At 42.1% G+C, this 24,132-nt stretch overlaps 1 protein-coding gene across 1 annotated transcript in view; it reads left to right on the top strand.

Annotated features, from left to right (window-relative positions):
- The first annotated feature begins 360 nt into the window (after positions 1 to 360).
- GRAMD1B (GRAM domain containing 1B) overlaps positions 361 to 24,132 on the top strand; it is a 36,525-nt gene continuing 12,753 nt past the window's right edge. The window contains exons 1-8 of the mRNA XM_015814861.1: positions 361 to 489; positions 9,053 to 9,073; positions 19,178 to 19,262; positions 20,805 to 20,908; positions 21,052 to 21,147; positions 22,139 to 22,219; positions 22,867 to 22,982; positions 23,612 to 23,775. Of these exons, the coding sequence (XP_015670347.1) occupies positions 376 to 489; positions 9,053 to 9,073; positions 19,178 to 19,262; positions 20,805 to 20,908; positions 21,052 to 21,147; positions 22,139 to 22,219; positions 22,867 to 22,982; positions 23,612 to 23,775 (781 nt within the window). The 5' untranslated portion in view covers positions 361 to 375. The remainder of the gene's footprint in view (positions 490 to 9,052; positions 9,074 to 19,177; positions 19,263 to 20,804; positions 20,909 to 21,051; positions 21,148 to 22,138; positions 22,220 to 22,866; positions 22,983 to 23,611; positions 23,776 to 24,132) is intronic.

Raw genomic sequence — 24,132 nt, 5'->3', positions numbered from 1 at the left:
AAGAAAAAGCAGACTTCACGAAGCTGTTTCAGCTGCATCCTAGTTGCTCTATCAGATTTGATTCCACCGCAGGCTCTGCATTTTGGTGACTTGCATCCCTCTTGAGGAAACATAGAAAGGATGGACGTTTCCTCTGGAAACAAAGATTTTAGAGGATTAAGACTACAGGCATCTGTAGTCTCCACATTAAATGTCTTCATTTGCTACACAGTGTGGCCGGCTCAGCCAACTTCCTGTGATGGGTTTTTCACTTGATGTTCTCTCTTTCTTCTCCCCAGCACTGCCAGTAACTCGAACCGCAGTACTCCCGCTTGCTCCCCAGTCCTGCGCAAACGCTCCCGGTCTCCCACGCCACAGGACCCCCAAGGAGACACCATGGTGGAGAAGGGGTCAGATCATTCTTCTGACAAGTCTCCTTCCACGCCAGAGCAAGGCGTGCAGCGAAGCTGTTCCTCTCAATCTGGTCGTGGTGGCACCAAGAATTCTAAGGTGAGTTGACTTGTTCATTGTTGAGTGCTCTTTATCTTCTCGTTCACCTTTCCCAGTAGGCCTTTCTCGTTCTGAGCTTGCCTCCTTTTCACTGTCTCACTTTATCTTGATTTTGAGGTCTGCTGATCAGGTCTTGGTTGACTACCTGCTTTCCTATATTTAGCTTGCCAATGATGGTACCGAGTGCCAAACATCTGGCCTCAACTCCCATGTTACACGATGACAGCTGGATGGAGATCCCACAGCTATCAAGTTCTGAGATGAACCTTGATGGTGGATGGGACTTTGAATGTTTTCCTCCTTTCTGTTTTTTTTTTTTTACAAGCAATGCTGGAAAAAGTGCTTACCTCTTCATACACCAGTGTCAGCTACCCAATATAGGAGGAATATTAAACTTGTTAACAAGATGTCCCAGAAATTCCAGATCATCCAATAAATCATTGTAAAAGGAAGCACTCAACTTTGAATAAACTTCTGGGCAAATCTTAAGAACCTCTGCAACAGAACAAGATTTTCTTGGGGGAGAAGCCATTTTTGGAATCGTTCCTCGAGATTTCAAAATTGCTTGTTCCTCATTTTAAATCAAAAGCTCCTTTTCCATCCTCACAATAGAAGCTGGAAGTAACGGGAATAATTAAACTCTATTGAACTCAGTTATTGTTTCTAAGGAGGAGGAATAAAATAGGCAAGCACCTACAGGTATGCGTGTAGGTGAAAAAAAATGTGTCTCACATTTCACAAAGCGAGCTTTTGAAATTTCCTCATTCCTTCTTTTCATTCATTTTCCCTGGATCTTCAGGCATTAGCCAATCGGGCTTTGTAAAACAAAGATAGGCCTACACTGAATAATCAAAATGGGATATTACAGCATTTCCCGCTAAGGGAAAACAGAATTGCTTGTAAGGATATCGTTTGCAAAAGAAGAATGTCTCTCTGACTATCAGACTGTGGCTACGACGCTATCGTCAGCTCAGAAAGCAAACCAAACAACATTTTTTCCACCATCCTGGCTTTTGTGGGTTGTAGACTTAAGGAGAAGAGAAGTCCACTAAACCACCCCTCAAATTCCTTTCTCTTCCAATTAGAGGGCTCAAAAAGGCAAAAACAAGACCCCCTCCAAAAAAACCTCCAAACCCCCAAAACTAAAGTTTCTTGGAGAGGGATGCCCAACCTTGGCTACTTTAAGACTAGTGGACTTCAACTCCCAGAATTCCCCAGACAGCCACACTGGCTGGGGAATTCTGGGAATTGAAGTCTAGAGGTCTGTCTACATTACTAATAGAAAGACTCAAGGTCTTTCTACCTTACTAATAAAAAGATGTTGACGCTGTTCGTTTTGTTTACTTCTCAGTTGTAAGTTTTAATTTAATCATCCACCTCTTTCTTCCATGTTTTTTTTCTATTTCCTTTTTTTTTCTTTGCCACAAAGCACCTATTAAAATCAGCTTTCCTTTTACTCCGTTCAGTTCCTTCTTGTTTGCAGCCAATAAATTGGACCCTAGAAAAATTGAATTCTTTTCAGCTGGAGGCATCTTATGGGATCTATTTGCCAGGGCATTTGAACATGACCCACTAGCCCAGGGGTCTTCAAACATGGCCCTTTTATGACTTGTGGACTTCAACTCTCAGAATTCCTCAGCCAGTGTGCCTGGCTGAGGAATTCTGGGAGTTGAAGTCCACAAGTCATAAAAGGGCCAAGTTTGAAGACCCCTGCTCTAGTCTATTTTTTTTCCAATATGCAAGTTCAGGCATAGGTAACGTATTGGCAGTATTTAAATAAGATTGTGACTTCACCTAAAAACCAGCTGTGTATGATTGAGATGGCCAGTCAATCAAAACACCCATTGACCAGAAGCCAGATTGATGAAGTTCTACTTCACCACTATATGTAGTGCGCCAGGACACTCAGTTGCTTTTTCTCCCTGTCCTGGCAAGTGGATAGATTTCCAAACGGTGCTTCAAGTATAGGTACTCATTATTTTGATCTATGAGCGCAGTGGTTGGAATGCAGTATTGCAAGTTAATTCTGCCGATTGCCAGAAGTTCAAACCTGACTGGCTCAAGGTTGACTCAGCCTTTTTGGTCCTCATTTTATCGATCTTGGAAGGATGGAAGGCTGAGTCAACCTTGACCTGATCAGGATTGAACTCCTAGCAGTGGGCAGAGTTAGCCTGCAATACTATAGTCTAACCACTATGAAACAGGAAGGAAGGAAGGAAGGAAGGCAGGAAGGCAGGCTGAGTCAACCTTGAGCTGGTCAGGATCGATCTCCTGGCAGTGGGCAGAGTTAGCCTGCAATACTATATTCTAACCACTATGCCACCAGAAAGAAGGAAGGAAGGAAGGAAGGAAGGAAAGAAGGAAGGAAGGAAAGGAAGGAAGGAAGGAAGGAAGGAAGGAAGGAAGGAAGGAAGGAAGGAAGGATGAGTCAACCTTGAGCTGGTCAGGATCAAACTCCTGGCAGTGGGCAGAGTTAGCCTGCAATACTGCATTCTAACCATTGCGCCACCATGGCCCTTATAAATACATATATAAATATACAACACGTAGAACAGCCCAGTGCATGCATTCTGGAGAGAGAGAGAAATTTCCTGAGGATGGGCTTCAGCACATGGCCAAAAGCTTGGAAGACTAAACCTTTGGTCCCCATGGATTGGATCCTGCAACATTATCTTGGGACACCTTCATTCATGATTGACCTCTCTTTAATGAGATTTACAGACTGTCATGGTACTATGTTGCCAACAGAGGGAGCCCTTTCCTAGCCTATCTACCCCCTAAGCAAGCTTGACGCAACTTTTACACCAACCCGTATCCTCACTTCACCCGGGCCCCACAGCTCGGTGCCTGATGTACATGCAAGGAAAATATTTTTGAGTCAACTGAAAACATTATCCTTTTGACAGAGTAATCCCATACTTTGGAATTAAGCATTGGGGGCATGCAGGGGGTTGTAAAGGCCTATTCTTGGAAGGGCCTGTTGCCATCCTGTGGTCCTGGATGTCTGTCCCTTGTGCCTGATTTTGTGCACACTCTGGAGAATATTCTGCTTCCCAAGTCAGTTCATGGTGAAGAATAACATGCTGGCTGATTTAAGTATTTAAGCGTGCAAAATAATCTGGTGGTAAATGGTGGACATGGAATGGAGTAGCCCTTCTGCCAAGCAAGCCAGTCCCTTTAGTTGGTAAACAAAGGCCATGCTGCTTAATTTAAAAGGTTGGTGGACCCAAGCCCATTTGGACTTGTCTTGCTGGGGTGAAGTATAGCTCACATTGGTGAACTATAATTAGCCATTGTCATTGTCAGGGATTGTAAGCAGCTCAGACCTTTGTAGGTCCTTCTTTGGGGTGTTCCTTGATGCTCCTACATGTGAGATCCAGGAACTCAAATGAGGATAGGAAAAAGAATAGCCCTCAGGGGTTCCAATAGATGAAAATATTTGTAGCTCAGGGTTGAATTATGAGATCCTTGGAGATCTCTGAGCTTGGTTGTTTTCTTGTAGACGTTTCATTACCCAACTAGGTAACATCGTCAGTGCACATCTGCAAGACGTCTGCAAGAAAATTACCAAGCTCAGGGAGCACCAAGGACCTCACAATTCAATCCTGACCAAGGACCCACCTCAGGGGTTCATTTTTTCATATGCCCCCAAAATGCTAAGGGTGGGATTATCAGAACTGAAGGAGCCATCAGGGGCTCCCAAGAAATGAAATAGAGGAATCTGTGACCTTCAAGTCAACTTCTAAGATCCCTCACCATTTTTCATGAGGACAAGGGGCACAGCCATCTGCATTGGCCAAACTGGCCCTTGTCCAGACAGGTGATGGGCAGCTCTGAGGCTGCCCTTGTAAAATGTTGCTGGATCCTGGGAATTTTAAGGCACCAATCTGTTCTGCGTTTCTTGAGCTTCCTAGATCTTGGAATCCATTGGTCCTCTGCCTATTCGATAATTGACATGGGAAGTTCTCATTAGCATTGCTTCAGCTCTCAGCAAACCGAACTGACCCTTCGGGATGTAAACAAATGGAGGGCTGAAGCAAACTAACCGAGTTGCTATCCTGGGATCCTGGTGACAAACTCATAGTCTCAACCAATTCAAAAGTGACTTATGACGATTTTTCACACTTAAGACCTTTTTAGCATCCCCATGATCATGTGATCAAAACTGAGATGCTTGGCAACTGGTTCTTGACCATTGCTCTGTCCTGGGGATCACGTGATCCCCTTTTGCAACCTTTTCACAAGCAAAATCAGTGGGGAAGCCAGATTCAGTGAACAAACCATGCTCATAAAATGGGGCAACACACACTGAAGAAACGTCTCACTTAACAACAGAAATTTTGGGCTCAATTGTAGCCGTAAGTCAAGGACTTCCTGTATAACCTTTACAAATATGTTCAGTTACACATAGCTGGTCAAGCCCTGTGCAGTTCAGAGCCACGAAAACTCACCATTAGGAGATGCTGCAAAATGGCGCGGCATTGTTAGAATTTATTTTCTTTGTATTCCTCTGTCCCTATAGCTTTTCTCTACTACATGTTGGCTTTTACTCCCATGCACAAATATCTATCCTGTCCACCCTTAAATCTATAAATTACTTTTCTTTTCTTTCTAACGTTTTCATGGTTTTCTTTTTTCCCCCCCAGTATGACAGATTAAACCTGATCAAAGTAAGAACTTGATTCTCTCTTGTTTTCCTCAATATGCCCTTCCTGGTTTTCCTTTTCCCCCCCCCCTCTCCTCCTTTGTCCTTCCCTTGCTTGAATCAAAAAGTTTGAAGATTCAGAAAGTTGCTAATTTAGTGGGAGGGGCAGGCTTCCAGGAGAATCTTTGCTGGGACTGAGGGTAGGATGAGAAGCAATGGATAAAAGCTTACCAAAGAGAGAAGCAACCTAGAACTAAGGAGAAATTCCCTGACAGTTAGAACAATTAACCAGTGGAACATCTTGCCTCCAGAAGTTGTGGGTGCTCCATCACTGGAGGTTTTCAAGAGGAGACTAGACAGCCATTAATCTGGAACGGTATAGGAAAGGGGTGTCCAATCATGGCAACTTGAAGACTTGTAGACTTCGACTCCAGAATCCCCCCAGCCAAGTTTTCAAGTTGCCAAGGTTGGACACCCCTGGTGTAGCATCTCCTGATCGAGCAGGGCGTTGGACTTGAAGACCTCCCAGGTCCCTTCCGACTCTTGCTATTCCGCACTCTGCTTTCCACTGGGACCCTTGGAACTTGGTTCACCAAATTTGCTTGAAACGCAGATCTGTTCCCAGCCCTTCCTGTCTTTTATATCTTGCACTGATCCAACTGCCCAACTAAAAATTCTGTATTGCTATTGGCATTCTTTGTAAGAAAGATACTCAGGTTCTTGACAATTTTAGCCACCCATTTCTTTGTCTTCTCCTATACATCAGTATTCTTCAATGGGCTAAAAAAAAAAAGCCCATCATACATGTTAAGAAGATGTTTAGATATTCCACCTTTTCAGCATAGTCTTGCCGAAGAGTTTCAACAACTCTTTGCTATACTTCTTATGTAAATTCCGATTTGACATCTAACCAGACTTTCAGTATTGACTCATTATGTGTTAATTAGCCCTGTGTACACAATTAACCAAGGATTTATCATTTAAATTCAAAACAGACCCTTGGATTCCATTGAGAAAACGGATATGACATCTTTTACAGAATCATAGGTTTCTAATGATAACATTAGAAGATAGTCATCTTTATGATACTGTAGATTTGTCATTTACCTGCCTGCATTTCACCACCTCGAGCGTGCCCTTTTACCTTTTTATAAGCTCTGCATTTTTTCCCCTTGTTTATGTTCCTTTTTTTAAAAAAAAATGCTCAGTAAAAGTAGTAGCCACCAGTGGTTTGTTATGTTCTGTGCTTGGTTTCCATTTTAGGTTTTAGCTCTCATATTTATATATTGGTTATTTGTTTGTTAGTTACATTATTATTACTGTGTATTTATCTTGTATGCTGCTCAGAGTCACGCTAAGTTGGGTGGCCTTAAAAATGTCAAAATAAGTAAATAAATCACTGCAACACTGAAATATTCCTGAGGTTATCCCTGTCCTCCCATGTTAACTTTTAATGTTCAATGTTTTAATTGTTGCTTTTATTGTATGCCGCCCAGAGTTTACTCAACAGTGAGATGGGCGATGTATCAATTTAACAAACAAGCAAGCAAGCAAGCAAACAAACAAACAAATAAATAAATAATATTATTTATTCAGTCAGTCATTGACTCATTTGGATCCATAGCCAAGGATGTGAAAAGACAGCATCAGAAACACAACAGCAGAAGTTGCAAAATTTGGGTTTACAAAATGCCAGGGACTTTCTAGTAAACATTGTTCCAGAACACAAATTTCAAATTCTTTACAAATTTTATTTTATTTTATATTTTATATTTTATATTATTTTATTTTATTTTATTTATATTTTATATTTTATATTATTTTATATTTTATATTTTATATTATTTTATATTTTATTTATTTTATTTTATTTTAATTTTATTATTTTATTTTATTATTTTATTTTATTATTTTATTTTATTATTTTATTATATTTTATTATATTTTATATTTTATATTTTATATTTTATATTTTATTTATTTTATTTTTAGATATATCTGCCGCTTGCCTTGTCTAGAGGTGACTTTGGGCTTAGAAACATTAAAAGGTCTGGATTTAAATCCTGATCGAAAGAGAGCTACACAAAACGTAGTTCTTTGAAGGAGATGTCCTTCCTAGGGAGTCTGCATACAAGATACAATCCATTAAAACTCCTCCCTGCTAATCAGGTCCAAAACTGGGCAGTAAATCTCTAGCTACAATCAAGCAGCCGATAAGGCCAAACCAAATAAGATGTATGTGTCATCAGAACAAGAACATTTGCCATCCACCCAAGGGAGGGAAAGCCATTATATTGCATATAAAGACTTGCCGTCATGAAAAACGCACCTTGCTTTGTTTCTCCCACCTGCAGTTTCTAAACTCAGAAGGGACCTTGGTTTGCACAGAGCTATTGGTGCTGGGAAGACTCTTAAAGAGATCTCGGAAATTAACTCTCAAAAGAGATCTTTAGGGATCTCAAAAATTAACACTCTAAAACACGTGAGAATGACCGGGAGCCAAAAACCTTTGGAATAACAAGAATGGGGCACATTCCGTAAAGCCTATCCTTTAGATCACTTTCATTTCTGAATATTTCTCCAAGGCGGTTCCAGGATTGGAATTGATCAACAAACAGGGCATATTTCATCCAAGCAGCTGAAGTCCATGCTGAAGCTACCCAAGCATCATCTTAGCTCTTGTAGTCTGAAAGCTGAGTTGGAAATTGGTTTTGGTTTGCAAGTTTGATGGCTCCAGCTACCTTCTTACTACTATATTTTGATTCGCTTTCTCAGTCATCCCTAACCCTGAATTTGGGTCCTTTTTTCAAGATTGTCACGTTCAGGCTGAATCATCATCCTTTGTTTTAGGCTGGGAGTCACTGAGCTGAGATATAGCTAAAGCTATTCACATCTGAACTGCCCAAGAAACTCTCTTTGTATCTATTGTTTGCTTAAGTAAACAGGAGTGAATGTAGGCTTAACCGTGGAAAGCAAACCACAGAGGTATAACTTCAGAAAAAGCGGGCCATCCCAATTGGTTGTCCTTGTTGACTTTTTTTCTGTAGCAGCAACAGTGCCTAAGAAACATAAAGACATAAACTTTACTTATATTACAGAGTTGAAGAAGTTGATGAATAGATGCCATAGACAGAGAGATTGGGTGGTGCAGTTTTGCCCGCCTTGTCTTTATTTGAGCCTTTATTCTACTGCAGGCAGAACTCCTGAAAATACAACCAAGATTTTATACAACACAACATCAGACATGTTCTGATAATCAGATTAAATCTGAAAAGTTCTCTTCATGGGTACCCACTTCCTGCCATTTATATATCTTGTATACCTTACTGCCAGCCCCAAAAGATAAATAAACATAAGATAATTGGCCGTATCATTTCTGTAAATTAAATTAATATCTGAAACGAGTAGGAACGGGACACATTTTCCAAGTCTGCACAACAAATCTGTTTGAACTTCTAGCTGCAGGTTCTAGCTTTGAAATGCATAGTTTTGGCCTTGAGTTATGGCCTCGTGTGTTCCACTTATTGGTTTTTTGTTTTTTTTTTTTGGTATTTGATGTAAAAACTCAATGATGAAAGCCAGTTGATCAATGCTTGGATTTGCCAGATTAGAAATTATGAGCACAAATGATGTTCCTGAGTGAGAGCTTGGAGTCATTTGCTGCTTACAATCAATGTTCTGATTTGGCCAACGAGTTGTGATAAAAGCCTACAAGTCCGTTCTAGAAGCAGTGAAGTTCTATTTTGTTTCTCCGTCGTGTCTAGTTTCAGGGCTGCTAGCCAACCCTTGGCATGACTTTTCCAAAGTTTTAGGTGGTTGTCGTTTTTTTTCCCTCTCGTTCTTCTTCCTTTGCCTAGTCCTGCAACCTCCATACTAACTCCTTCTTTTTTGTTTGTTATTTTTGTTTTCTCTTTGCAGAAAAGCCAGAGTTGGTACAATGTAAGTATTTCAGCTTTTTTTAATTAATAAATAAATAAATTCACGTTGCTTGCATGAAGGGAAGATGGTTGGGAGGATATTAGCTTTTGCAATGTTACCCTTCAGCATGAAAAGAAGGACATGAAATGAGTCTTAAGATTTTGGAGTCGCTGTGGATATTGGCTTTTTATTAACAAGAACCATAGATATTCCTCGGCATAGAAAAGGCCCCTTGGGACTGTTAGATCCTTAGTATCTGTGGAGTCAGATGGTCTCTTTTTCTAGAGAGCCCATTTTATTCAAGTGTTTGGGATTCATTGTGCATCTCATGAGATGAGCTGCAGCATAAGCAAACTTTTAATAAAATTTGCTAGGGGGGGGGTAAGGGGGCCACCTGAGGCCTTCTGATTTTTTTTGCTAGATCCTTAGAATATGGCAAATTTTATCGAGCCCAAATAGACAGGAAATCAGAACCAGAATATGTGGGTGTGTTCAAAAGGGAATGAATATTATATTTTCTGCGATTTTTTAAATACTCTCTTTCCTTTTGTCCCTGGATTTTCTGTTTCCCACATTTAAGGGTGTTTATGTAGGAAATGCTGTTGGATTGACTTTCCATAAGCATAAATTGAATGTATTTTGGGGGCCTGGTTGGATTCTTTTCCTGGAGGGAAAAAAAAAAAACCTTGGAGCATTTTGGATCTAAATAAAAGAAACATTTTTAGTTGATTTCACTTCATGCAGTGTCTTGCATTTTAGCCAAGACACCAGCCAATCTTTTGCTCTCAGGTGTGGTCTTCTTCCTTAAATTTTGAAGCAACAATGAATTTTAATTTTTGGTTGAATAACTTGGGCTCTTCTGTACTTTAAATCATGGTTTGTACAAAACGGGATAATGTTCAGATTATTGGACAGTTTCCGCTGCAAAGGGGCTGTGGCACAAACACGAAGGAACTGTGTTTCAGTTTGAAATGTGCTCTCTGCATTTTGTGTGTTTAGACCTGTTTTCCTGGGCAGTGAATTGATCCTATGCTGGACTAATTCTCCTTAGGAAGACTCTTTTTTGCTATCCATTTGTTGCATTCTTTGGCTTATGTATGCCATGAAAAGCATAGAAATAGACTGTCCATCCCTTTGTATGTGTGCCAAGCGAATTAAATTTGTCAAACTCTTCTTCTTTGCTCTTGTGAATTTGGATGCCCAAAATTGACATTTTGATATAATTTCTTGGAGAAGCAGACCATTCTCCCTCTATCTTTAGTCCTTCATTCAGCCTGATTATTTGATTTGTGTTTCAATAAAAACAGACGATGATCATCAGCTTTGGTTTATTCTTAAACATCAGGTAAATTTATTTATTTATTGAAAAAAAATATGCAGCTGCCCATCTTTCAGCTAACTCTGGGCGACTCCCAATCAAGAATTAAAAGATGTATAAAATCATTTTAAAACCTATAAAAACACAACTGGTTAAAACTTAAAATATTAGAACAACAAAAACCTGGTGCCAGTCCATGTCTACTATAAAACAAATCTACTGTGACTATGTCTTTAAGTATCTTAAATAAAGTCCCTTGTGTAAATTAAAAGATTTAGAGGAAAGTCCCCTGAAAGCATGAAAGAATTCAATTTGAATTCTTTGTTTTCTTTATAGTCTTTATCTGTCTAGATTGTGTGTTCAGCAAGCACACCTAGACTTTCTAGATAAACTGTTTTGTCTTCAAGTATGATGTGACTCTTGACAACCACATGAACAAGCCCATGCATGTTTCTTGGCCACCATTTTCATATTGTCTTTGCCCTGCTGAGGTAGAACAACTAACCCAAGGTCATCCAGTTGGCTTCTGTGCCTGAGGCCTAGATTTCCCAATGCCTAGTCTAGCTGCTGGACTAGGTGTGGGGAAATCTAAGAATGATAGCAAGAATGAAAATTTACAGTGTTGAAATTGACTCGTAGTGATAGCCGCTCACCACGTTCCTAAGTAATAGTGTTTATACAACATGAGTAATTGTATCATAGGAGATTATCCATGATTGACAGAGGTCAAGAAGACTCCCAACGGGCATTTCCTTTTCAGAACATCAGTGTAGCTGGCCAATAGCACCTCCCAAGTGTCTTTTCATAGATGGTCCTCCCAAAACATCTTCCAACAAGGACAAATCTTCGATGTGAAGTTTGTAATATTAAGAGGTTGATGGATAAAGAAAAAAGAAAAAAAAGTTGCAATTGTTTTCATAGCCTAGGTGATAGGTGATGGTTTGGCTAATACTATGTGACGGGTTTTGTATTTCATACATGCATGTAAAGCCAGTGGCACCTGCCCTGTCCTTGTTTTATTTCTGTCACCTTGTTTCTCCTCCATGTACCTTCAGCATGAAAGACAACACATCCGAAGAGTAAGCAATGACTGCCCTATCGCTGGATTATTTCCCCCCCTTGTTCTCCCGCTCGTTTTCCCCAGATGAAAACCGTGCTTATGGAATAGGGCTGGTTGTCCTCCACCTCCAAATCCAAGATGTCAAAATTCCATTCTTTATTATACTTTTGAGTCCTAAGAGGTTGGCTGGTTCTGTTTTATAATTCTCATGGTCTGGAATGAAACCTGGAAAGAAGGGAGGAAACTGCCCAGATCTGAGAGATACCTTTCACCTTAAGTTCTGAAGAAAAACAAAAACAAACCTGGCCACCGATCCTGCTGATTGGGATGGGCCTCTTGTATTACTAATAAAACAGTTATGTACAGAGCTGTAGAACTTCTGCCTTGGAATGGACTCAGACCTTGTACCTTTTTAGAAGATCCCTGATTGTAAAAGCTTCAATGATACCAGCTCTGTTCTTGCAAGTTTTTGCTGATTGTTTGATCTCCTACTAGCCTTCCTTACTGTTGTGATGTTCTTTTTGCTAGTCCTTCCCATCTTACGGTTCTAGTGAACTTTCTGAGGCACAAAAGTTCATCTCGCCTTCCCACCTTTTAAAGCAAACCTTCCCTTGTAGGCTTTCATCGGTAGAAACTTGTGTCTGTTCACGCGCTATCTGCCTAGCTTCCTAGATCATGTTATGTTGCGTGTCTTGACCATTGAACAGTTTGATTTGAGCCTTCACGATTAGCAGGCATCTCAGCTTCATAGTTGTTTCCATAGCCCCACTCCCCATGAGGATTTGCTGTGCCAGGTGACAATCTGCTCCACAAGTAGTTAAGGCCTGTAATGGAGCTTGGAATTTCTTTCCTGAGTCCTGATGGACATAAGTTGGAGGCGCCCGCATGTCTGGGTCCAATTTTACAACTTCTTTTTTGTGTGTGTGCAAAAGTCATTAAACGAATGCCATGATTGTTAAATGGACACGGTGGTCATTCAGTGAAACGTCATGGTCATTAAGCAATTTGAGGTATTCCTTTGGACATTTTTTTTATCCAAAAAGGCTGAAAATTGGCAAAAAATATTGTAATTTGTGGTCATGTGGACCACAGAACATTGCAACGGGCTGTAAAGGTGAGCTGGTTGCCAAGCACCCAAAATGTGGTTATACAACCATGGCAGTAGTGGGATTCAAATACCTGAACAACCGGTTCTATTATGTGATGCAGGCCTGGGCCTCCAATGCCTAGAATGGACTTCCGGAAGTGGCATCCATGCACTTCCATTGGCTGTTCTTGGCCTGGGAGGCCTCCTCCAGGCCTCCGATGCCTAGAACAGACTTCCGGAAGTGGTATCCATGCACTTCTGGTGGGCCATTCTTGGCCTGGGAGGCCTCTGAGGCCTAGACTGGACTTCCAGAAGCCAGTTGGTTCTTCGAATCAGGTAAATTTAGCTACCGATTCTCCCGAACCGGTGTGAACTAGCTGAATCCCACCACCGGACTGTGGGTGTTTTTAGAACCCCAGAACTGGGTCGTAAATGGCTTTTGCTGGGTCCACTGTAACTTTGAATCGTCGCTAAACAAGTAGTTGTTCCGTCAGGACTACGTGTACAACAAGTTCGTATTTTGAATTGTTTGTTTAGGAGAATTAGGCAGCCGGTTTCTCTGTATTTCATCTTGGTTGATGCATTAATTGATAAGCCCTAACATTAAGCCAAGAAATCTGAGGCCAATTTTGATTTAAGTGAGGTTATCTGCAGTAGATATTACTATCTGGGGATTAATTTAAAGTACACTTATTTTGTTACTTAAAAAAAGGACTCTTGAGACTTAATAAGAAGGTGACTTTTCTCTTTTTAAAGTATGATATTAAAAAAAAAACTTCAATATTTGGGCCTATTTGAAAAAGTTTTAATGTTAGAGAGCCTATCTCAGGTTAATTCATTCCTTAACTGATATGAAATGCAGGGAAACTCTCTGCCCGTAGATCTCTCCTAAATCACAAAGCAGGGGGTTGAACTAGAAGATCTCCCAGGTTCCCTCCAACTCTGTTATTCTGTGAAATATATTTCTGATGGAATGTATTCCAGTATTATTGGCTGGCTCGTGATCTGTTGATAACCTGTAACAGAGGCCTTTGGCTCAGTGCAAATAAAACAAAAGCATCAGATGATAATTGTATGTCTTTTGCACTAATAAATAGGTTGGGTTTTTTTTTTAACCTGAGCTACAATACAAAGCTCACAACCATGAAAGTCTTCCCTTGCCTTCCAGTTTTTCTTAGGATCGGCACGGTAGCTTCTCCTTCCCACCATCTCATGTTCTGACTGTTCTACCTTTTATGATCCGCAGCTCTTGGATCTGATGACCCTTATTCTTTCTCATGGTTTTTACTGACTTGGGCGCATCTCCATCTGCCACGGTTTCTGTTCCATGCCCTCTTTTATTTCCTTCTACCACGTTCAGATGGGCTTTCGTGACCCAAAACTCCTTGTCAACCAACCCAAAGGAGACCGAGCCATCATGTCTCCTGCCACGTCATCCACCTCACCACCACCCAGTCATTAATTTCCTGCTCTTCCTGTGCCAGACTGTCCCAGCTCCTTGTGTTTGCTGTAGAGTTAATGTTTACTCCGTTCTCTGCTTCTCCAAGGGCTGTTTCCTTCTACTTTGGGCAGGGAGGAAGATAAAAGACTTTCTGATCCTTTGAAGGTTTCCCCCATCCGTCCATCGATCCATCCATCCACCCATCCACCCAATCCTCAAAGAGGAGAAATCAATCAAATCAGCACTGAAAAGGCTCCATTGTTTTCTCAAAGTGTTCCATCTAGCATGTAGAGTTACTCTGCTTTCGCCCGTGGTAGCTCAAAGTTGCTTTTAGCCACTGATGTCCTAAATACACCATGAAGTTGACTCTACCGCTCAAACTGCAAGAGCAAATAGCCTTTTTTAAAAAAAAAATATTGATTTTTAAATGTGTTTTGCTTGAAATTTGGTGCCCTGGGCTACCTACTGGTTCATTTACAGGTATAGGCCAACCCTTGACCAGTTGTTTTTTAATAGAAGTAGCGCAGTCATAGCAATAGCATTTAGGCTTATATACCGCCCCGTAGTGCTTTACAGCATCTCTGGGTGGTTTATAATGTAGAAAAACTATTTGCATAGTGTCCCCAACAATCTGGGTCCTCATTTTACTTACCTATGAAGAATGGAAGGCTGAGCCAACCTGGAGCCTGTCAGGATCGAACTCCAGTCTATGAGCAGAGACATAGGCCAGCATGTCCAGTTTAAGTCTCATACAGTTGATGATACAAGGCTGTGCATTGTTCTGAGATCCTTTAGAGCAGAGGTCCACAACCTTTTGGACACCAGGGACCGGTTCCCTGGAGAAAAGTTTTGCCACGGACCAGAGAGTGCGTGGTTTTGTGTGCTGCCTGCATCCCATGGATGGGGCTTTGCTTGTTTGTGCGAACTGGTTGCTGGCATGCCGCGGCCCGGTATCAGTCCATGGACTGGGAGTTGGAGACTCCTGCTTTAGAGAGACCATAGAAGCATGTAATGTTGAAGCAGAGAAATACAGATGGGCCAGCCATTTGTTTAGCAACCGTTCGAAGTTACAACGGCACTGAAAAAAGGTGACTTATGACCAGTTCTCATACTCATAGCAATAGCACTTAGACTTACATACTGTTTCACAGTGCTTTACAGCCCTCTCTAAGGGATTTACAGAGTCAGCACATTACCCCCCAACAATCTGGGTCCTCATTTTACCGACCTCAGAAAGATAGAAGGCTGAGTCAACCTTGAGCCGGTCAAGATCCAACTGCTGGCAGTGGGCAGAGTCAGTCTGCAATACTGCATTCTAACCACTGTATCACCATGGGAGGGATGGAGGGATGGAGGGAAGGAAGGAAGGATAGCAATAGCACTTAGGCTTATATACCACTTTATAGTGCTTTACAGCCCTCTCTAAGTGGTTTACAGAATCAGCATATTTGCCCCCCACCAATCTGGGTCCTCATTTTACTGACCTGGGAAGGATGGAAGGCTGAGTCAACCCTGAGCTCTGTCAGGATCGAACTGCCGAACTGCTGGCAATCAGCAGAAGTAACCTGCAATACTGCATTCTAACCACTGGGCCACTTATGATTGTTGCAGTAGTCAGTTGATCAAAACTTGGGTGCTTCGTGGAAGGCATGTAATTTACAAGAATTGCAGCATCCTGAGCTTGTCCTTTGCAATCTTCCTAGGCAGCTTCTGACAAGCAAAGTCAATGGGGGAAGCCAGTTTCGCTTCACGACCATGTATTCACCTGAGGGCAATGATTCGCTTAGTGACTGTAGCAAAAAAAAGCTTGTAAAATGGGATGTGACTTGCTTAACAGCTGCCTTGCTTAGCGATGGAAATTTGGGACTCAGTTGTGGCCATACGTCAAGGACTACCTGTGGTAACTTGGTAAAGAAGCACCCTCTGAGTTGTACGATTCCAGAACGGGTGTGAGGGAGCGCCGTTGCAATGAACAAATCAGATGGATTTAGATTATTTTGCCTTCTTACTTTGCCTCCACAGATAGTCCTCGACTTAACCACAGTTCGCTTAGTGACTGTCCGAAGTTAGAGCGGCACTGAAAAAAGTGACTTATGACCGTTTTTCACCCTCATGACCATTGCAGCACGCCCTGGTCACGTGGTTTACGTTTGGACGCTTGATAACTGCCTCATATTTATGACGCTTGCAGTGTCCCTGGGGTCACACGATCCCCTTTTGTGACCTTTTGGCAAGCCAAGTCAATGGGGAAGCCGGGTTTGCTTAACAACAGTGTTAACTAATTTCACAACTGCAGTGATCCACTTTGCAAAGGTGGCGAGAAAGATCGTAAAACGGGGCAAAACTCACGTAACACATTTCTCACTGAGCAACATAAATTTGGGCTCAATTGTGGTCATACGTCAAGGACTACCTGTATGCCTTTCTTTGCACCTAGTAGCTTTTTTCAGACACTCCCAGCTATGCCCATGGCTGGTCTGAGTTCTGGAAGGTTAAACCTGCCACCATCATCCCCTCCCGCATTGGGGTTTCAAACCATCTTCACCTTTACGTAATGTATACCATCCAGGCCGAGAGCATTTATTCATAAGTCATCTGTCCAACCTAGACTGCCAGAGTGCCAAAATAGAAGCTTTAGTGTAGAAGTCCCCAACCTTTTGGGCACCAGGGACCGGTTCCATGGAGAGAGGTTTTTCCGTGGATCAGTGTGTGCGTGGTTTTGTGTGCTGCCTGCATCCCATGAATGAGGCTTTGCTTGTTTGTGTGGACCGGTTGCTGGCATGCCGCAGCCCGGTACTGGTCCACGGATGGGGAGGGGGGGTTGGGAACCCCTGCTCTAATGGAGACTTTGCTGATTTCCTGGCTGTGACAAATGAAGCAAAAGATTATACCTGTAATCTAGACCTACATTTATAATATTTTGGATTTTGCAATTTTATCTCTTGAGTGTCTGTCAAAATGTGATGCAAATGTGCCATATGGTAAACAAATAATAAGTCGTCTTCCAGTAATGGTCTTTTTGCATTCCACGAGAGTTTCCTGGAGTTATTGCGTTGTTTCAAGCCAAAGAGAGGCTAACAGTTATTGAAGATCCCTGGAAAAACGTCAGAATGGCTTCAGAGGGATTTATTCATTGCTCACATGGATGCACCTCACTTCCGTTTGTGGTTTTCGGTCTACACTTTTACTATAAACTGGCATCACGCTTTCAGATCCCATGCTTACCCCTCTTAGTGAGACTTTCAAGTTCAAACTCAGCTGAACAGGGTAAGTTTGAAAAGGCTGAGATTGTGGTCGTTGAAGACGTGAGCAATAATGAAGGAAGTTCTGCACAGATTTACCTAGAAGGTGGAGGGCGGAGTTGAGCGAAAGGGAGCTTCGTTTCTTCTTGAACCCCTCAACGCTGCTGTTCTCGAAGGTCCGTGTGAAGTGAGCACATTCAGTCAGAACAGTCACCAGGGAGGGAGGATTGGGGATTTCATGCTGGAGATTGGCTCTCTCTGGTGTCGTCTTCTCTCCACCCTCCAAAACAAACTCGGCCCAGCAACTTTGCGTTACAGGAAACATCTGCTGGATGGGAGGGCCGAGGCTGGGTTACTCCAGGGCATTGGCCGACAGAATCACCCAGAGGCTGAAATGTAAAGCATGTGTGAAGCATTTCGTTGTCTTTTTCCCCACCCGCTTCTTCTACAAGAAGAAGTAGGGAAAAAAAAAACATAAGCCAAGAGCAGAGCTGTCTTTTCAGAGAAGAGAGGAAGCAAGGAAAGTCCCCCGCGGTAACTGGAGTGACTTCAGAAATTACGGGTGTGCTCATCCTGGACTGAGAGGGAAGAACTAAAACCAGAAGGGAAGTTTTGCAGCTCCCAGGATAAGACCCAGACTTGAGAAGATTCTGCAAGACTGATTTTTGGAATAAACCTCTGAAGTGCAGTTGGCTTGTGAGGGACTTCGTCAGTGCTTTCTTGCCACGGTTTAAAATTGCGAAGATTTGACAAGGGCAATATTTGGAATTAGAAGTATGAGCCTGTAAGAGCGGACGGCTTGATCCCGGACACCACTTTTCAGAGAGCAGAAATATGGGAGTTTCTCCAGCTTGAGGCACCTTTGTGAAGTGCAGTGAAGCAAGGGAGCTGGGCATCTAATCTCCTGTGACTGGATTAGATGGGAATGAACTTGATCTTCTTGGAGAGGTGGACTGTCTTTCCCTACTACGCCTTTGAGTCTCCAGACCCACATATGAGTGGGTGGGGAAAATTAGTCTAGTGCCAACTACTGCAAGTGCCGACTGTGGTTTCTTATTTTGCTGGCAATTGTGGAAGTAAAGGGCTTTCGTCCTGCATGCCAGTAAAGACTTAAGAACGGAAAACGCTGCGTTATGGATGTCCTGTCAGAATGTGGGATTATTTGGAACCTTCTCTTAGAATTGGAGGACCAGTGTCTGCTGTGTCACTTGGAATGGCTGTGCGATTTTCCTGAAGGTCATTGGGATTCAGCTTGGGAAGAAATTCCAGCTGTGAGTGACGTCCTGTCAAAAGGAGGCCTCCTAAAAGATGCTCTTCTCCCTCTTGCTTTAGGGGCAGCTTATGATTGATACGCAGAAGATTTTGCCAGTTCAATCCTTTGCTATCGCTTCGTGTTTTATTCTTGGTTAATGTGAAGGAGAAATGAGGATGAGGCAACTCTCAAAACAAGATTTTCTTTAATAAAAATGTTCAATAATTGTTTGGTGCAGATGGTACCTTCTTCACTATTAAATGCTAAGGCATCAGTAATTGGGATGGAATGGATGGTTTTTCTGCCTGACTTATATAGTTACTGTCTGTCTGTCTGTCTGTCTGTCTGTCTGTCTGTCTGTCTGTCTGTCTGTCTGTCTGTCTGTCTGTCTGATATGCTTTTTCTTGCTTCAAATCTCTCTTTCTCATCTCTCTCTCTGTCTCTCTCCCTCTCCCTTCCCCTCTCTTTCTCTCCCTTTCCCTCTCCGTCTTTACGTCCCTTTCCCTCTCTTTCCCTCCCTCTTCCTCTCTTGTCCTTCCTCTCCCTCTCTCTCTCCCTCTCCCTCTCTTTTCCTGCCTCTCTCTCTCCTTCACCCTCCCTCCCTCCCTCCCTCCCTCCCAGGAATTGAGCACATCTTAGGGGAGACTTTGTAGACAGAGAATAGAGAATTTCCCTCAGTTTGTTACTCTGATCTTTCCTTCTAACGAGCCTTCCACTCTTGCCAGGTGTTGAGTCCAACCTACAAACAACGGAATGAAGACTTCAGGAAACTTTTCAAGCAGCTTCCCGAAACAGAGCGCCTCATTGTTGGTAAGTTAATCCTCCCTTCTTTCCAGGACTGTGACGGCAAAGGTTCTCCAGGATCTCAAAAGCCAGCCCCATCTGTTGAGGATGGAGAAAGGATTGTTCTTTGCCCAGAAAGAAAATTTCTCCATCTCAGCCTATCTTAAAGGTATTAAAGGTGTATTAAAGGTATCAATCAGTCTTTTTCGATTCAGCGCATGAGCGCTTCAGAACTGAAGAAGCTTCGTGAATGAGAAGCGAAACGTTTTCAAGGAAAAAAAAAGGAAAAACGAGAAAGTCCAGTTTGCTTTTTGAAAAGCACCTTTGGGATAACCATGACCTGGACGATTGAGAATCTCCATATCCAGGGCTGGAGATTTTGAACCGAGCTCTTTTGAAAACGAAACTTTTGACTCCTTCGACTGGAGAAAAGACAGTGCTGTATCTACACTTACTGCTGACTAGAAACCCCTTATAGACTTTTGCCTGAAACAGAAAAAAAAGGAACTTGTGATTAATACAATATTAAAAAAAAAATCCAGAAAATATCCATTTCGATATTTAAGGAAAACTTGGCCTCTGAAGCATTAAAGTCAGAGATCTGAGCCTCTTGCTCTGTAACAATTATTATTACCCTTATCGCCTAATTAGCTCAAAGTCTGAATCAATATTACACTTCTTTGATTTTTTTTAAAGGCAAGTTTACTGCCTTTGTTATTTAAGCAGGAACTTTGCTTCCAGTGGCCGGGAAAAGAAAGTTATACGTAAGCCAACCTGATGACGGTTAAGGATAACGAGTGAACAAATTGTAGTGGTGAAATAAGCCATATTCCCTTTCCAAGTGAACAGAAGTAGTGTTTCTTTTTATCTATGACAACGTGAAGGGTCAGACTTGATGAAACTCCATTTAATCAGTTAACAATTAACTGAATTAGCAAAGAGTTTATTCTTTACTGATGTAATATCTTGGCTGCCAAAATCTACACCATGATTGGAATATCAGCAAAGAATGAGTTTTCTGTATCTCTTTACAGTGTCCTGAGGTCACCTGATTCCCCCTTTTGTGACCTTCTTATAAGCAAAGTCAATGGGGAAGCCAGATTCACTTAACAACCTTCATACAGCGCAATGAGTCACTTAACAACGTTGGCAAGCAAGGTCGTAAAGACGGGGCAAAATTCACGTAACTGTTTCACTTAGCAACATAAATGCTTGGCTGAATTGTGATCGTCAGTTGAGGACTACCTGTGTTGTATTTATTATTTTCCCGGTGTAATCTCTAGTCTGTCCATTATCTTTATTAACGGATATTATCTTTTGAAGGATTCTTAAATTAATTGCCGCTGCCAAAATATCGCCCCTTCTTTTTTCCCCTCCCTTTGATTTATCTTCCTTGTCCACCTTCCCGAATTTGTTTTTCCGCTCTTGTTGTTTGGACTGCAAGCAAGCCAACAGGTCCCTGTTTACTTTCTACCACGTACAGCAGCACCCAGTTATTTTTAGCTTCCATATAAATATTTATATCATTTTTTTGCCACATCATGTCACTCCCTTTGGCTTTTCCTCCAGATTACTCCTGTGCACTTCAAAGAGATATTCTCTTGCAAGGTCGGCTCTACCTCTCTGAAAACTGGATATGTTTCTACAGCAACATCTTCCGCTGGGAAACCTTGGTGAGTTGTCTTCTCCACCCCACCCCACCCCACCCCATGACTTTCCCTGCCATGGGTTGACCCTGAAAGCTTGCATTTACTCACCTTCTCCTTTCGCCCCCCCCCTCCCAATGATGGTTCTGACCTTTTATTTGTTGGTACAGTTGACCGTCCGTTTGAAGGACATCTGCACCATGACCAAGGAAAAAACTGCACGGCTCATTCCTAACGCTATCCAAGTTTGCACAGACACTGAAAAGGTACATTCTACTGTCTTCCCCAGGGGACGTTGGCAAGAGCAGAAGGCTTTCTCTGAAGGACAAATCCGGCAGTTGGGGGAACAGGGAATCTTGGACAGGACTGAAGCTGTGTTCAGTTCTTATAGTCAAGTGGATCAACCATGGCTCAAAAATCAGTTTGTCAAGAAACATGCATGGGTTGTTTTTTTTAACAGTTGAAAATGCCTTAGAGCTCCAGTAGTAGGACCTTCCGAGCTTCTTTGGTCTCATTGCTTCCACCAGTTAAGCAAGTTTTTCCAAAGGTTAGGGACAAGGCAAAAGCTTGCAAAACTTGTTCGCTGGTGGCAAAATCAGGTGCCTTCTGGGCATGGCCAGCAAAGCATGTCCCTACCCTGAAGAGTTCCTGCTTATCTTTTATTCACAGAGCCTTTACATCAACTAGATCAGTGCCCCCCCACCTTTTGGGCATCAGGGACCGGTTCTGTGGAAAGACGTTTTTCCATGGACTGGAGGGGTGTGTGGTTTTGTGTGCTGCCTATTGCTTGTTTGCCTGTATGCGAGCGTGGCATTATGCTTGCTGGAAAAGTGGTTCAACTTTAAACCACTTTGAAGCAAGGCTTCTGTTGTTGTTTTTTTCAGACCACCCAGCTGCCAGAAAATGAATTAAAGCAGATCATGTAATAAAGGGGCCCAGTATAAATCACTGATTGCTTTGCTACGGTACAGTTTTCAACCTCCGATACAGTTTTTGGCCTCCGTATCATGAGCTCTGGGCCTCTTTCTCTTTGCTACTGTATTTTAATGCAATCGTTTAATGCAGTGTTTCTCAACCTTGACAATTTTAAGGCATGTGGACTTCAACTCCCAGAATTCCACAGCCAGCATTGCTGGCTGTGGAATTCTGGGAGTTGAAGTCCACATGCCTTAAAATTGTCAAGGTTGAGAAACACTGGTTTAATGCAACCTTTATTCCTGATTTGTCTCACACACCCACATTTCTGCTTTTTCCCAGCACTTTTTCACTTCCTTTGGTGCCCGGGATAGGACGTATATGATGATGTTTCGCCTTTGGCAGAATGCCCTCCTTGAAAAGGTAGGAAGTATTGACTTATCTTATTGATCAAATTTGTTGCCCGTCTTGCGTGGTTCAGGCAACCATCCCAGTCCTTCTTTCTTCTTGCTCCTTCCAAGTGATCTGATAATTCATAAAATTGCTGATAATTTCATCCCAGTAGCTGCTCGGTTTGGGTTCCAAGAATGCATTTTCTCTTCCCTTTCCCTACCCCTTTGACGGGGTATGTGATGTGTTTAATCTTTTTCACATGCTAATTTTCGAGAAGGGTATCCCCCTTTGCAATAATGGGAGCCTTGTAGTCGGTCTAATGTCTTCCAGGGATGAATCAACAGACACACACAAACCCACAACACAGCTGCGGTTCAAATTGTTTTTGTTCCTGGATAATTATCATATGCATTTAAAAACAAAAGATGGGAGGAGGAGGAGCTGAAACTGTAGATCCATTGTCGGTGGCTTCTTGTGTGAGAGTGGGTTGAGGTTTTCAAAGTTGTGTTGCCATGCTGTGAACATGTTTTTTTCCCTTCTTTGCAAACATGCAAATTCACATTTGGGGGGGGCCATGTTTCTAAAACTCTTTTGAGTGAAGTATTAGAGATGCTGTCTACTGGCTGCTTCATTGCTTTCCATGGGAGATACTGATTCATTGCCTCTTTCCTCTCCAGCCCTTATGTCCGAAGGAGCTCTGGCATTTCGTACATCAGTGTTACGGCAATGAACTGGGGTTGACGAGCGATGATGAAGACTATGTTCCTCCCGATGAAGATTTCAACACCATGGGGTAAGTTGCTTTACCTAAAGCAAGCTATGAAAACAAGACTGGAAAAAGCCAATAATTAATGCTTACAAACCAGGGATATCCTCAATATTCTAGTGCAGTGTTACTCAACCTCGGTAACTTGAAGCTGAGCGGACTTCAACTCCCAGCTGGCTGGGGAATACTGGGAGTTGAAGTCCACTTAGCTTACAGTTACAAAGATGAGAAATACTGTTACCATTAATTTCATGCTACCGTTAATTTCGGCAGAGATTTTTACCTCATAAAAGACACACAGGATTGCCCTCTTCTCCAGTCTGAAATGTTAGGAAGCTTGGATGTTTCTTTGAAAGCTCTAAAAAGCCTCGAGAACTTCAGAAGACCTTATTGTTGTCTCCCATCCGCTAAGATATTAGCCCATGGGAGAAGTGGGAAAATATGTAAATGTTCTGGAATGGAATTTGGCTAGAAAATAGGTGTGTCAAAGTAAAAGAAAAGATGATAATTGAAGCTTCTCTGGACTCCCTCTTTGGTGATCTCAGCAGCACTGTGAGGTGAACATTTTTATTCCACAAGGTATGCTCTTCAATGCTTAATAAGAAGACTAACCATGGGATTGATCCAATTCACTGGGATTTTGCTTATTTTTTTAGTTACTGTGAGGAGATCCCAGTGGAAGAAAATGAAGTCAATGACAGCTCCTCCAAAAGTAGCTCGGACGTCAAAGCTGAAGTGAGCCCTCAGCTTCCCAAGAAGTCGGTTACCAACAGTAGCATGTTGACCCCTTCATCAAACAATGAAGCTCCGATCCCGGTAGGTATTTCTTCCCTTCAGTTTTTTAAATCTCTAATTTGCACCTGGAAGAGAAGTGCCCTCTTTTCATGGAGTCTACCTATTATGGTTTTTAATTTTGGGTTTTAATTTCTAAATGCTCATATCAAAGGAAACTGGGCCACAGTTTTAGTACTGGAGAGAGAACTACTACTAACAAGTTCTTCTTCTTCTTCTTCTTCTTCTTCTTCTTCTTCTTCTTCTTCTTCTTCTTCTTCTTCTTCTTCTTCTTCTTCTTCTTCTTCTTCTTCTTCTTCTTCTTCTTCTTCTTCTTCTTCTTCTTCTTCTTCTTCTTCTTCTTCTTCTTCTTCTTCTTCTTCTTCTTCTTCTTCTTCTTCTTCTT

This window comes from Protobothrops mucrosquamatus, unplaced genomic scaffold, assembly GCF_001527695.2.
Source record: "Protobothrops mucrosquamatus isolate PMUCROS unplaced genomic scaffold, P.Mucros_1.0 scaffold287, whole genome shotgun sequence".
NCBI classification, from domain to species: Eukaryota; Metazoa; Chordata; class Lepidosauria; order Squamata; family Viperidae; genus Protobothrops; species Protobothrops mucrosquamatus.
Note: the sequence above shows the minus strand (reverse complement) of the source record. Positions and strands in the feature narration are given on the sequence as shown.